Source organism: Gymnoscopelus microlampas (assembly GCF_963454915.1).
Source record: "Gymnoscopelus microlampas genome assembly, chromosome: 10".
Taxonomy (NCBI): domain Eukaryota; kingdom Metazoa; phylum Chordata; class Actinopteri; order Myctophiformes; family Myctophidae; genus Gymnoscopelus; species Gymnoscopelus microlampas.
Window position 1 is genome coordinate 31,297,398 of NC_139947.1, and position 15,000 is coordinate 31,312,397.

At 41.7% G+C, this 15,000-nt stretch overlaps 1 protein-coding gene across 2 annotated transcripts in view; it reads right to left on the reverse strand.

Annotated features, from left to right (window-relative positions):
* Nucleotides 1–4,858: 4,858 nt before the first annotated feature.
* The window catches only part of LOC311054482 (TOX high mobility group box family member 2-like), a 100,762-nt gene continuing 90,620 nt past the window's right edge, over nucleotides 4,859–15,000 (reverse strand). The window contains exons 6-9 of one of the 2 annotated variants that reach the window (XM_084070488.1): nucleotides 11,176–11,256; nucleotides 8,718–9,110; nucleotides 8,098–8,237; nucleotides 4,859–6,712 (exon numbers count right to left, since the gene is read on the reverse strand). In XM_084070488.1, the coding sequence (XP_083926614.1) occupies nucleotides 6,673–6,712; nucleotides 8,098–8,237; nucleotides 8,718–9,110; nucleotides 11,176–11,256 (654 nt within the window). In that variant the 3' untranslated portion in view covers nucleotides 4,859–6,672. Of the gene's footprint in view, nucleotides 6,716–8,097; nucleotides 8,238–8,717; nucleotides 9,111–11,175; nucleotides 11,257–15,000 lie in introns of both variants that reach the window. The other variant, XM_084070487.1, reaches the window with a different exon arrangement.

Below are 15,000 nucleotides of genomic sequence, written 5' to 3' on the forward strand. Positions count from 1 at the left end.
AATCAACTTTAAATTGCCTGAAACGTACTCCTAACAGTTTTTTGGGGGATTTTTTTTCTTTTTTTTTTTCGGTAGTGTCACTACCGAAACGGAAAATGTTTTACTAAGTCCAGAGCTCGATGAATGTTAGGGACCAAAAAAAAAGTCACTACCAATCAACTTTAAATTGCCTGAAACGTACTCCTAACAGGTTTTTGGGGGATTTTATTTTTTTTTCGTTTCGGTAGTGTCACTACCGAAACGGAAAAGAAATTACTAAGTCCAGAGCTCGATGAATGTTGGGGACCAAAAAAAAAGTCGCTACCAATCAACTTTAAATTGCCTGAAACGTACTCCTAACATGTTTTTGGGGGATTTTTTTTTTTTTCGTTTCGGTAGTGTCACTACCGAAACGGAAAAAAATTGACTAAGTCCAGAGCTCGATGAATGTTAGGGACCAAAAAAATAGTCACTACCAATCAACTTTAAATTGCCTGAAACGTACTCCTAACAGGTTTTTGGGGGAAACATTATTTTTTTCGTTTCGGTAGTCACTACCGAAACGGAAAACATTTTACTAAGTCCAGAACTCGATGAATGTTAGGGACCAAAAAAAATTCACTACCAATCAACTTTAAATTGCCTGAAACGTACTCCTAACAGGTTTTTGGGGGATTTTTTTTTTTTTTGTTTCGGTAGTGTCACTACCGAAACGGAAAAAAATGTACTAAGTCCAGAGCTCGATGAATGTTAGGGACCAAAAAAAAAGTCACTACCAATCAACTTTAAATTGCCTGAAACGTACTCCTAACAGGTTTTTGGGGGAACAATTTTTTTCTCGTTTCGGTAGTGTCACTACCGAAACGGAAAAAAACGTACTAAGTCCAGAGCTCGATGAATGTTAGGGACCAAAAAAAAAGTCGCTACCAATCAACTTTAAATTGCCTGAAACGTACTCCTAACAGGTTTTTGGGGGATTTTTTTTCTTTTTTTTTTCCGGTAGTGTCACTACCGAAACGGAAAATGTTTTACTAAGTCCAGAGCTCGATGAATGTTAGGGACCAAAAAAAAAGTCACTACCAATCAACTTTAAATTGCCTGAAACGTACTCCTAACAGGTTTTTGGGGGATTTTATTTTTTTTTCGTTTCGGTAGTGTCACTACCGAAACGGAAAAAAAATTGCTAAGTCCAGAGCTCGATGAATGTTAGGGACCAAAAAAAAAGTCACTACCAATCAACTTTAAATTGCCTGAAACGTACTCCTAACAGGTTTTTGGGGGATTTTTTTTTTTTTTCGTTTCGGTAGTGTCAATACCGAAACGGAAAAAAATGTACTAAGTCCAGAGCTCGATGAATGTTAGGGACCAAAAAAAAAGTCACTACCAATCAACTTTAAATTGCCTGAAACGTACTCCTAACAGGTTTTTGGGGGAAACATTTTTTTTTTCGTTTCGGTAGTGTCACCACCGAAACGGAAAAAAATTTACTAAGTCCAGAGCTCGATGAATGTTAGGGACCAAAAAAAAAGTCACTACCAATCAACTTTAAATTGCCTGAAACGTACTCCTAACAGGTTTTTGGGGGATTTTTTTTTTTTTTCGTTTCGTTAGTAAAAAAAATTCCAGAGCCAGAGCTCGATGAATGTTAGGGACCAAAAAAAAAGTCACTACCAATCAACTTTAAATTGCCTGAAACGTACTCCTAACAGGTTTTTGGGGGAACAATTTTTTTTTTGGCCTCCACACTTAGTGATTTTTTCGGATTTAACTTCGTTTCGGTAGTGACACAATGGTGTCACTACCGAAACGAAAAAAAAAATTACTAAGTCCAGAGCTCGATGAATGTTAGGAACCAAAAAAATAGTCACTACAAAGTACTACCAATCAACTATAAATTGCCTGAAACGTACTCCTAACAGGTTTTTGGGGGAACAATTTTGGCCTCCACACTTAGTGATTTTTTGTTTCGGTAGTGACACAATGGTGTCACTACCGAAACGATTTGAAGGTGCAAGAGTCAGGTAAAAGTTGGAAAAATGTCCAAGTTGGATTTGGACTGGGAACCTTCCAGTTGTAAGCCCTGTATCTAAACCACTGCACCACAGAGATTCTGATGTAGTCTGTTAACTTGTGTGGTATTCACTACAATATTAGATAAAGGTAAAAGCCACAGGTAAAAGTTTAAATGTCCATTGCCGCATTGACAATGCATTGGCGCTTAAAGTGAAATATCTCCCAAACTACAAATGATTTCAAAGACAAAATCTCAAGCATGCATGTCCACAGTAAGGTGGAATTTTTGATCTGTGAATGGAGTTTCTAGGTGAAAGTGTTTTTTTGAGGTCCCAAATTCGTCCATCGACCTCCATTCTAAATCTTTGACCTTTTAAAGGAGTACAATTCTAAAACTATTAAACATTTCAAAGATTCCTTTTCAGGCAAACATGTCCATAGTAAGATGAACATTTTAAAGTATGATTGAGGTTACTAGGCGTAAGTATGTAGGCTAGTTGTAAGCCTGCCTTTAAATGTCCATTGGCCGCATTGACAATGCATTAGACTATGCAGAATCTGCATAGTCTCGCGTAGCTTTCTGCGTGAAGTGGGCGGAAGCCTTTTTAGGAGACCGGAAGCAGGTTGGGGTGTTGGGGTGAGATGGTGTGTCTTGCCGATTTTGGTGGGGAGAGTCTTGTTTTTTTTTGCTGAATGTGCTGTTTTTTGAGTGGGTTCCGGTGTGTTGTCTGGCTTAAAAGATGCTAATAACAATATCTTTGTTTATTGTAGCTACTCCACTTATTCATAAACTGCTTTTACTTGTATTAAACGTTATAGCTGGATAGCTGTTCTGAATTGTGAACCAGCAGTAGTCCAGACTCGGAGACTCCAGCAGTGGTTCAGGGGTCTTCAATAGGGGGTCCGGGATCCCTAGAGGGTCCTCAGAGTTACTACAGGGGGTCCGCCAAATTTTGTGTGATATGATTAATTTTTTTCGCATTAACCACTTGAACCCTAGCATCCCTTTTCTGAGGAGAACTTTTGTGGTGCAAGGCGTTGTGAGCTTGTAGATCTGCTATTTTTGGCAAAGAGGTATAGGTGTAGAGGGAAAAAAGAGCCGACCAAGTAAAATATAAAGGTTAATCTGAAACACAATTGTATACAATATAGAGGGGGTCCCTGCTTCATCTCTCTCTCAGCTAAGGGGTCAAGAGCCCCCCCCTGGAAAAAAAATCTCCTGTTATCTGCGTTATGGGACGGTCTGAGGATGGCAGGTATGCAATATTGCCCAAATGATTATGTGTTGTTATGATGTAGTTCCTAATACAAATGCACGAAAAAGCAACAACCTAATAAATACCTAAAAGATGCAGCGTATTAGTTAATATTTTAAGTTAATAATTATACTTTTTTGCAAAAAAAAACATTTGAATATAGTTTCAAAATATTTTATTTTGTTGAGCAAGCTCGGTTGGTTTAACTTGATTGATTGATTGATTGATTGATTGATTGATTGATTGATTGAAGTACTTTATTTAGAAAGACATGGAAAAAGTACCTGGAAGTACAGTTCACAATACAAGGTCCAACTTCACCTGACTTTTAATGCTTTGAAGGCAAGCTAAAAAATCATTTATTTTATTCCTGAATTAACATTTACTTTTGAATTTTTATGATTAATTTATATAGGTCGGAAACAAACAAAAAGTGGATGAGGCTAAGAAAACCAATTTTAAAGTTACGTACGTGTGCCATAGTATTTCTATATTTACCACCAGCAGATGGCGATAGAGGAACACCAATAGCCTTTACGTGGCAGCAGAACAGAAAAAAAAACAATTAGTCCATTCACTTGACTCATATTACTCAGACTGTTCATTGAATCAACTGAAAATGAATTCAAAACAAACAATGAATGAATGATGAGCAACAGGCAGGTTGTTGTTAGCACAGAGAAGTTCTTCCCATTTTCTTTTCCTTAACATGGATTCCTTTACTAAATATGTTTTATGTCAGCGTCAAAGTGTAATTCCAGTTCACCTACTCTGGACTTGCTGGACTTTAATTACCTTATTTTCTCCTCCCATTGTGTAATAATAGGAAGACATTGTTTTGGGGTGCGTTTAAAAATGTGACTCTAGGGGGCACTGTGTCATCGAGAGAGAGAGAGAGAGAGAGAGAGAGAGAGAGAGAGAGAGAGAGAGAGAGAGAGAGAGAGAGAGAGAGAGAGAGAGAGAGAGAGAGAGAGAGAGAGAGAGAGAGAGAGAGAGAGGGTGATAGATTCCATTTCTATTCTATCTTTAATGCAACTGTGAAATTCATAAGTGAGAGGCAACGTTTTTTCATTTTCAGGTGGACCTGACCAAGAGACCATGTTCTGCTGCATCAACCCATCATTCAATCATCTGTAACGCACAGACTCCGGACAGAGAAATACATCTTGATATATTATCTGGATGATATGTGTGTCAAAAACAAAACAAAATCCAATGCATAGACACATGACATTTTGTGACATGAATGTACACTGTGAAACTTTAACGCATCACCCTACAGCACCTGGGAACACCCAACCGTCAGTTTTACATTGTGACTGTATGAAAGTCTAAGTACTCGTGACTTGCCTTAGACATAAGCAGGGAAAACAGATATTTTTTATATGCTGTTAGGGTCTCATTGTCTAAACAACTCAGCACTTTTCTGGCAAAGGTGTAAGTTGGCATAGGACTTATGAAATGTTGAATACCAGCCTACACAGTGATGCAGAGTAGCTACAGTATCAATACAGTCCTTATGTAATGTTTTATGAGTGTCTTCATCAATACAAAATAAACTGCACTGAATGGGTGCAAATGAGTTGAGACAGACTCCTTCAATTCTCCACTTAAAACATTTTATTACAGACAAAAGAAAACAAAAGAAGCAATCTGTGACACAAAATGAATTTAATGCTGGTACACTGGCAATGTGCCACCAACAAGTTAATGTAAAAATAATTATTCAAATAATCATGTTATTTGAGCAATAATAATAATAATAATAATAATAATAATAATAATAATGATAATAATAATAATGCACCCTGATGAAAATAAGCCAAAACGTTACTTCATATCATTCATAAATATATGTGAAACCTGCAACCAAATTAAATAGAATGACCATATTGCAAAACATATGATATTCAACAAAACGTAAATGGGCTCTCTCACCACTGGCTTTACAATTAAAAGAAACATTTGGCAGGTTTTATACTCAAAATGAAAATATCTACCCCATTTGACTGGGCTTCAGAAACTCAAATCCTGCTACAATGAGAAAGAGAAAAAGAAAAAAAAGAAGAGGAAAAAAAAGAGAAAGAAAGAAATGCCTTAAGAATTAAAATGCCTTACGTCGTGTTTTTTTTTTCTTCACAAAAAATGATAAAGATGAGTTCAACACAATTCTAAAACACCTAATAAAACTAGTCAAAAACTTTTAAAACCCACTGTTAAGTTTTTTTTTTTTTTTCCTTTAGTAACATTTCACATTTAGCAACTTTTTTTTTGTTTGTTTAAATTCACCTGTACAAGTGGTGTTGGGGAATATGGGGAATAATGGGCGGGGCTGTGGGAAGCAGGGGGCGTGGTCCCTAAGACCAGCAGGAGGAGGAGCTAAAGGAGAGGTTGCAACCTTTGACCTCTAACAGTTCAGTGGCATCCTGAGGCCATGTTTGAAGAGTGATGCTCTCTGTCGGTACAGGAAGTCCCCCAGTACAGGAACCACCAGAGGAACTGAAACTTTTTACAGTCTTTGTTATTTTTCTCTTTCTCAGAGAGAGAGAGAGAGAGAGAGAGAGAGAGAGAGAGAGAGAGAGAGAGAGAGAGAGAGAGAGAGAGGGAGAGAGGCAAGACCAGTGAACACAGTTTCAACACAAGTTTTAGTGTGTGTATTCCATCACTGAATCGGCCTGCACAAAAATCACATAATCAAAAAAGAAAAAGTCCAAAAGAAAAAGAAAAAGCAAGGGGCCGCAGCTAAATACACACATAAAGAGAGGAATCCATTTTGGTGATATTTACAATCACTCTGTGAGGGAAAGAAAAAATACATAATGAGGGAGTCCTTTACTAAGGGTAGGATGATGTACAAATGTTTAAATGTGTTTTTGACTATCTTGGTTTAAGTTTAGCTTTGCTTTCGTTTGGGTGTTTCAGTCTTTGCTGAAGTATATCCACCCCTGGTGAGGTGACTTTTATATATTCTAGGGTCCTGCGTTAGCTCTTCCTAACCAAGATCCCTATACACTGAGTACGCTTAGAGCATTTGATCTCCCCAATGTGGGCAGTCCATGGCAAAAACTGAGTAATGGAGTGGAGAAGGGAAAATCACCCTTAAAATTCTCAAAACAAAACAAGAAGACATTTTTTGGTCTTCATATCCAGTAGGATGGCATGAGCTCAAAGCTCCTGGTCCCAGCGAAAATGGAACGTTCACAGAAAACGGGGGTAAAAAGTAAGAGAAGTGCCTCGGGCTCCTGTCCGGTCTAAGTGCTTGGCAAATAGGTGAAGTAACTGTAGCAAGTCTTTGGGATTTTAGAAATCCTGCAGAATAAAAAGAAAGAACAAGATGGTGGGAGAAGATGACATAATGATGATGTTGTCGTTATGTTGGAAAGCTCCCTGCCCCTGGAGTCTGACGTTTGGAGGTCCTTCAACTTCAAGTGAGGTAGAGAGGCTTGTCTCGAGCTCCCATGCCACTGCTGAGGAGCAACATATAAACAAAGGTTAGGTCAAAATAGACAGACTTTGAGATGTATGTTAAATTCCAGTGAGATATGGGTCAAATAGTTTATTGGACCTGACCAAGATAGCAACATGATATTTTGCTTTCAAACATGTCTGGGGTTATTTTAACATCTAATCAGGCTTTTGTGAGCACCCTTGACAAGTTGCTTGATTCAGTATTTATACATTTGATATTCATTTAATCATGGGGCGGCCATAGCTGAGTGGTTAGTGAGCCCGCCTAGGGAGCCAGAGGCCCTGGTTGCCCCAGGTTCGATTCCAGGCCATCCCAGCATATGTGTCGATGAAATGAAATTTGTCCCTGAGCAAGACTCTTAACCCCTAATTGCTCACAGGTTCTCATTGGAAACAAGACCGCAAGGACTTTCATGAACGACCTGTTAAAAGGAATTATCCTTATCCTTAGACACGCCCCCTTCCTATATAAAACCATCATAACTTCAAACTCCATTTTAAACATGATAGATTCATCAAAAACACGTCCTTGGTTCTGGTGACTGATATTGTCCTTCTTATAAATGAAGGGGCTGTGTTTTTTCAATTACTTTTGAAGTAAAAAGGGAAATATCCCTTCAAACAATAGCAGGCAAACAACGTGTAACAACGAATGGATGAAAATCACGCAAGAGATAGTACGAAGTCCGTGTTATGCCGAATACAATCTGCTCTCAATTTATCTTCGTTGACACTTATAAATGAAAACTGCACACAACTGACACAGAGGCTGACATAAGCCAAAAAACACTCAGTATGTTTCAAACTACTTTAAAGATGATTTGACCCCGGTATGATCCCACTTGACATCCAGATAATTCACTTGTACAGACAAGGCATAAACACTTTGCTGCCTCTCAGAATAGTAACACAGAGTTTCAGGTGCGAGACGAGGCAGCTTCAATCCTGTGCCTGCCTGAATAGCTTGATTCAATAAGGCAATGTGTACTGAGCAAAACAAAGGGAAACTTAATTGGATGTCACACTTTTTCAGAGCGTGGGAAAAGCGTTGTTCTACTCCTGCATTACCCGTTTCAATTTCAAGGCGGATGCTTGCTGGTGCTTTAGCATGGAAATCACAGTTTGTGATTAATTTTGTCAGAGTTCCTGAGTGTGTAAGTGATGTAGTTTAGAGGAATCCATTTGGAAAATGAATAACTTTGTCACACAACTCTTTTCTAGTCTTGCCCAATCAAATGTCCTAAGCTGTTACACTGGAGCAGAAAATCTGTTTTTTTTGCGACACACATTAGGAAAACCTCAGGCCTGTGCTGACAGTTAAAAATCGGATCTTTTCCACATTTGGAACAGCATTGCTGGCTAGCAGATGTAACGTGCTCACCCGCAGTGGTTGGGTCCACAGTCCCTGTTGCAGTATTCGCCGTCCCAGTCAGGGTTCTGTCCATGCACTGGGTTGGGGGCCCCCGGCGACTGAGAACCCCCCACACTGTTCTGGTATTCAGCCTGAATATGGGAGAAGCCCTGAGGGAGGACAGCAGGCGAGAGGGTACTTAAAATCTGTTACAGCCTTTAAATATGATTCAAATTGTCATGAAATGAGAGGTTAAAATAATTCAGGGTTATGGTCAGAATATGTTCCTATTTGTGGCGATATAGGATCAGCATATGAATTAGACTGACCATTATCTAGAAGCAGTAAGGAATGGCATTTATGCTTTTTTGTAAAACAATTATAAAATAAAATAAATCTCCAGAACATGGCAAGCCCACCTACAGTATAACAAATAACGATGCAACATATGTCATATTGTAATGGAACTACAGACATTATTAATTGTGGATATTGTGTATTGTGTAAACGGCCCACCAGAGTCAATTATCATTGATATCATCTTCTAATGATTTTGCAGAACACACTTGGGTGCGGTGCATGTAAGTAATTCTCTTCATTTGTATTGGAGAAGCAGCATTATGTGTTACTGTTTGAGTCGTTCCTCCCACCTGTTGGCTGAGAGGAGGGGAATGGAGCCCCATTTGGTGCGAGATGATTGGCTGGGACTGCACCTGCTGCATGCGGATTGGCTGGTTGAGCAGGGAGCTCTGGTGCAGGGAGAGTTGCGCGTGGGGGTGCAGCGGAGGGCTGATCTGGAAGGGGGACGGGGGAGAGGCACTCATGCTGGGTGGCAGCATCTGGGATTGGCTGAGGGTCCGGGCCAGAGCGTGGCGGGGAGGCCCGGCGAAGCTCTGGAGGTCCGACAGGGGGAAGGAGCCGGGCGGGCCCAGGTAGGGAGAGGAGGACTGCGGGGGCACGCTGTACAGGGGCTGCTTGGGTGGCAGCAGGTGGGAGGGCTGGCTGGTCTGCTGGGCACTTTTTGGTTCAGGGTCGTTATATGTCTGTGGAGAGACGAGATAGAGCAGATGGAGAGAATAATAATGTAAGTCAGAGCTTCTCAAACATTTTCATGTCAAGGATGCGGCCCCCCATTGATATGTATTTTTGGACGAAGACCCCTGTTTGAAGATATTTTGTGCCAGGCAGGGACCCCCAATAAGAGAAGATAAAAATATATATATATATATTTTTCAAAATACTAGATTTACAAGCTCTCAACACATTGCATTGCGACACGTTGATAGATTGGCTTATTTTGAACAGCCGAAAAATGTTATGTGTTTATTTGTTTAAACTGTTCCTCGTTTAGCTGGGGACCACTTGGAACCACCTCAAGGACCCCTGGGGGTCCCAGAACCCCACTTTGAGAACCAGCGATGAAAGTAAGGCAGAAATCCATGCACTGCCTCCCAATTAGTGGCATATTATTTAGAATCAATGCTCAACCTCTAATTAATCATCCATCAATCAATCACTCGCTCCTCAAGCACTGATTGCATACTTTCCACCCCCACCCCTTGCTAATGATGATGATAATATCTGATACACTGACAGCTACTGTACAACTCAAATGTACAAAACATACACAACAACGCACACACGTTTTCCCAGTTGACGCCCAAACTTGAACCCTTTCATTCTGTAAATCAGCACTCTCTGAGCAAGTGCACCTCAAATATCCCCTCCTCCCACCCCCACCCTGCTCCACCCTTCTCCAGGCCTTATGATGAGCTGTCAGATTGCTCATCTCCAGCCATCAGTGTTGATTAGGAAGTAATGGAGCCCATTTGTATGAATAGAGCTGGGGCCAAGGTAATGATCAATAGACACCTTGACAGATGGATGGGAATAGGAGAAAGAGCCGGGCCATGCACACTTACTCTTCTTGTGTGTGTGTGTGTGTGTGTGTGTGTGTGTGTGTGTGTGTGTGTGTGTGTGTGTGTGTGTGTGTGTGTGTGTGTGTGTGTGTGTGTACACACACACACACACACGCGCGCTCGCACACGCACACGCACACGCACACACACACACACACACACACACACACACACACACACACAGAGAGAGAGACAGACACGCACACACGCACATGCATATAGACAAGGGAAGGGAAATGAGACTGTTTGCCTGCAGAACAAATGGAATGACAAAAGGAATCTTTGCTGCTCTACATTGTGTGTTGTTAATACAAGACGGCACTAAACAATGCTATCTATAGTCCCTTCCCCGGAAGCCTTTCTGTCTCCCCTCCATGAAACCCTTTGAGGAGACGCATGGACCCATCATTCATAGGCCCATGTCATGGATCAGAATTAGAAGTGTTGGCGTGTGAAACCAGTGACGGTGCATGTTGAATTAACTGTATGTGTTTCCGGATTTGACCGCTTGAACCCCCAGCATTCCTATTCTGGGGGAAACATTCGCGAAAAATAGCAGATCTACAAGCTCACAACACGTCGTGTTGTGACATCAATCAATCTATCAATCAATAAATCAATCAATCAAACTTTATTGTCACACCACACAGTTACAAAGTAAAAGAGTATATAAAATTCTTGTTTTTGTGAGCTCTCAACATTGAAAAATTTATATTTCCCAAAAGCAAAGGAGGCTCAAAACCAATGGCTTGTATGAAACATGCACGTATGCACAGAGTGTTAATTTAACTCTGAGAGTGTACAAATGACCCGTAAGGGTCCATTTGGTTAAATGTGTGTGCTCTCTGAGTTGGATACATTACCACTGAGGATTTTACTGTGTACTGTAGAGGGACCTTCTTACTTCCACTCACTGTTTGCTTTGTAGAAATTATGAGCATATGTTTAACGTCTGGAACCGCCTGACCCCTCCCCCCACCCCGTATCACCGCTGCGACCTCAATCCCCCAACCCCCCTGGACCCCCCCTAACTGCAGCCTATGGAAATCAGGTATTGTTCCTAATATGGACTGCTCTTGTTGCCCCTCCCTGCCTCCACCGAAGGAAGCCCCGCCCAGCCCATTAGCAGGGATTTTCCATCCAATCCATCATCAGTTATTAGCCAGGGCCGGCGTGTCATAAGCGTTACCTTGGAAACCAGACTGGCTCGGTAAGCAGCCAGCGCTTTCAGGTACTCTTTCTTGGCTGCCTCGGTTTTCCTCTTGTACGCCTGTGAAGGAAAATCAAAACAAGAGGCACAGGGTGAGAAGAGAGGGTTGCACGTTCAGAAGTGTGACACACACACAAACAGACACACACACACACACACACACACACACACACACACACACACACACACACACACACACGCTTTCTCATTCTCTCTATTTAACACTCTCCCACACATCTTGCCGCTCACACTTTCATCATTGACACACCGTGACACGTATATATGCACACACACACACACACACACACACACACACACACACACACACACACACACACACACACACACACACACACACACACACACACACACACACACACACACACATTCACATCGTTTCCTTTCCATCAGAACCAATGGTACAGAACACGTCCATTTCCTCATCGCAGCACTAATACTCCCTCATCTCAATGTGTCTGCCTCTTATTGTAGCAACACATCATTTCCATTCCAATCCACCTAGAGAAATGAACTGGAACTCTCTCTGTTCTCTCTTCCGCACTCCATCTCTCTTTTTCTTTTTCTTTCTCTCTCTCTCTCTCTCTCTCCTCTCTCTCTCTCACCTTGCAGCTTTACCATAGCACTCCTATCAGAGCACACTGACATTAGTGACTCACAGTGACATTAGTGAACGGTTAGTGTCTTTCCGTACATTATGATGTGATCGGTGCCTGTGTATGAGTTCTGTATGAAACTGCCTTCTGCATTGTTACAGTGATGTGTAATGTGCGTTGATAGCACTACATGTACTCTGTATGTGAATGCACGTGCGCATGTGTGTGTGTGTGTGTGTGTGTGTGTGTGTGTGTGTGTGTGTGTGTGTGTGTGAATGCATTATGAATGTGCATTTTGAGTGGAGTGCATAATGTGCAAGTGTGTATTTTTATGCATACATTTTTAGCATGTATGAAGGCACATGAATACGCGCATGTGTCTACAATGTGTTGTGGTATTGGTGTACGTACGTGCATGCATACTGTATGTATTACCTGCATGTCTTTGTGTGTGCATGCATGTTTGTCCCCGTTTGCGTGTGTCTTTGTGTGCACGCATCCACGTGTGTGTGTGTGTGTGTGTGTGTGTGTGTGTGTGTGTGTGTGTGTGTGTGTGTGTGTGTGTGTGTGTGTGTGTGTGTGTGTGTGTGTGTGTGTGTGTGTGTGTGTGTGTGTGTGTGTGTGTGTGAGTGTGTGTGTGTGTGTGTGTGTGTGTGTGTGTGTGTGTGTGTGTGTGTGTGTGTGTGTGTGTGTGTGTGTGTTGAAACTAACAAGGCCAGTAAGCCCAGGGGAGCAGGCTAGTGGTAGAGGCAGCACTTATGGGGCCAGATGTAATACTGACAGCACCACTGAATCATCATACCGCTCATATTCCAGATGGACAGCTGAGCTTTATTCACAATGACAAACCGAGTTTACAGGCAGGTGCGTTCTCCACACACAGCACCTGTGGCTTGATAAAGTTCGTATCCACTGTATAAACCAAAGCTTGCAGTGAAGGCGATCTGCATTGTGCTGTGAGTGTGTACTGGACGTGTGCATTTTGTTTGAGGCATAGACAGGGATCACTGGTGGTAACTGTGGGGAATATGACTGAGAGTGTTAATGTAGTGTGAAGTGTGTTTAGCTGAATGTTAATTAGCAGGAAAGAATTCCCATTTGGTCTTATGTGATCATATCGTCTCTGTCGGGTGGAAAGCTCATTATGTCCAAAACTGTTCATTTTCAGGATTCAAATTCAAAAGTAGCAGATCTACAAGCTCAAAACGCTTGGCTTCACGCCGCGTTTCGAGCTTGCGGATCTACTGTTTTTGATGCTTTGATGTGACGCTGTAGTACGATCAAGTGGGGCGTTGATTTACGGAAAAAAAAACACAAAAAAAGTTATATATGAATAGAATATGGAGATTTCGGGTTTCTGCCCGACAGCAACGATGTACTCTAGTTACAGTATGTGTTCTGCCTGGAAAGTTTAGTTTTATACAGATACAGTCATCTTACAAAGTCCCACTTTCCACAAGCTTGAACCAGTTTCCAGTTTCCAAGTTGGGTGCACTACACCGTTTGAAAAAGATGCGATACCAATGGAGCATAGATACAAAGTGCACAGGCTTTTTGAAAGGACTTAACCAGTGTTCCATTGTGGCATATACTGTGTTAAATAAAACCCATTGTCCTCACAAAGCACCCTTCAACCCATTCAATCAGGGAACGCACCTCTTTCATTTTAGATTTCTTAAAAAAATAGCAGATATACAAGCTCATAGCGTGGCACCAAGTGCCGCGCTATTAGCTTGTAGATCTGCTATTTTTGAAAAATCGTGAAACTTTGTGCAAATCTTTGAATATATATATTTTTAAAGCGAACATTTGTAACTCAAATCTTTGCTTCTGGGGGTCCCTGGGACAAAATATTTGACAAATACTCGCTTTAAATTGATTGAATGGACAAAAAAAAACTAAAAAGTCAAATAAAATAAAATAAAGCATCCTCTTATATCGTACGAATGGAACCATTGATTACCCAAAATACTCATGTGCACATAAGGCAAAACACTATAATCATAAGCATTCCTTTTAAAGCTCCATCATCATTTGCCCTTCATAACCATACCTGCTGAGTTAGAGGCGACATTACGCACAAAACAAAATAACAATAGCCTTGCTCTGCCTGGATAGTTGAGATGCCCTTGGAGGTAAACTCAAGGACAAGGCGGTATAGTGGAGGGAATCACTAATTCTGTATTCGAGGCAGGATCAAAATGGCAGGCTAGCGATATAAATAAAGGGAGGGGAAATGAGAACTTCACACATCCCTGCTTGTCAGCGGGCCAATGAAGATACATGGCGGAGAGGCTTCAACTATGCAGGCTAAAGGAACACGGCGAGAGCAGCCTATACCCTAGTTACTAAGGGCCCGGAATGTACTGCTGTATAAAGTTCTGCATTGTGAGGGAAATGTGAAGATTTTCCATTGTTTCTGTGCATTATTTGGCAGAATCTTATCCGTTTTGACAAATACAGAGCTGGAGAGTGAGAAGCAAGGCGAAATGCCTGGTGTTTTTCCAGTTTGCATTGTAACAGTTAGAAACAGGTGAGGCGCTAATGAGGATATATTTGTGTGCGTGCGTGCGTGCGTGCGTGCGTGCGTGTGTGTGTGTGTGTGTGTGTGTGTGTGTGTGTGTGTGTGTGTGTGTGTGTGTGTGTGTGTGTGTGTGTGTGTGTGTGTGTGTGTCTGTCTGTCTACATTACTTTTTGTGCCCTGCACTTGTGGGTAATGTGTGTGTGTGTGTGTGTGTGTGTGTGTGTGTGTGTGTGTGTGTGTGTGTGTGTGTGTGTGTGTGTGTGTGTGTGTGTGTGTGTGTGTGTGTGTGTGTGTGTGTGTGTGTGTGTGTGTGTGTGTGTGTGTGCACTGTGCAGCATCTGCATTCGACTACCTACATGTCCTCATGTGTATGTGTATTGTTCCCACATTGGCCAGACCTCGCCTGTAAAATGTCCAACCTCATTAGATTCAGACTGTTTTATGGCTGCTGTTGCACAGGACTGCCCTACCCCCCCCCTACCCCCTTACACACACACACACACACACACACACACACACACACACACACACACACACACACACACACACACACACACACACACACACACACACTCTCTCTCTCTCTCTCTCTCTCTCTCTCTCTCTCTCTCTCTCTCTCTCTCTCTCTCTCTCTCTCTCTCTCTCTCTCTCTCTCTCTCTCTCTCT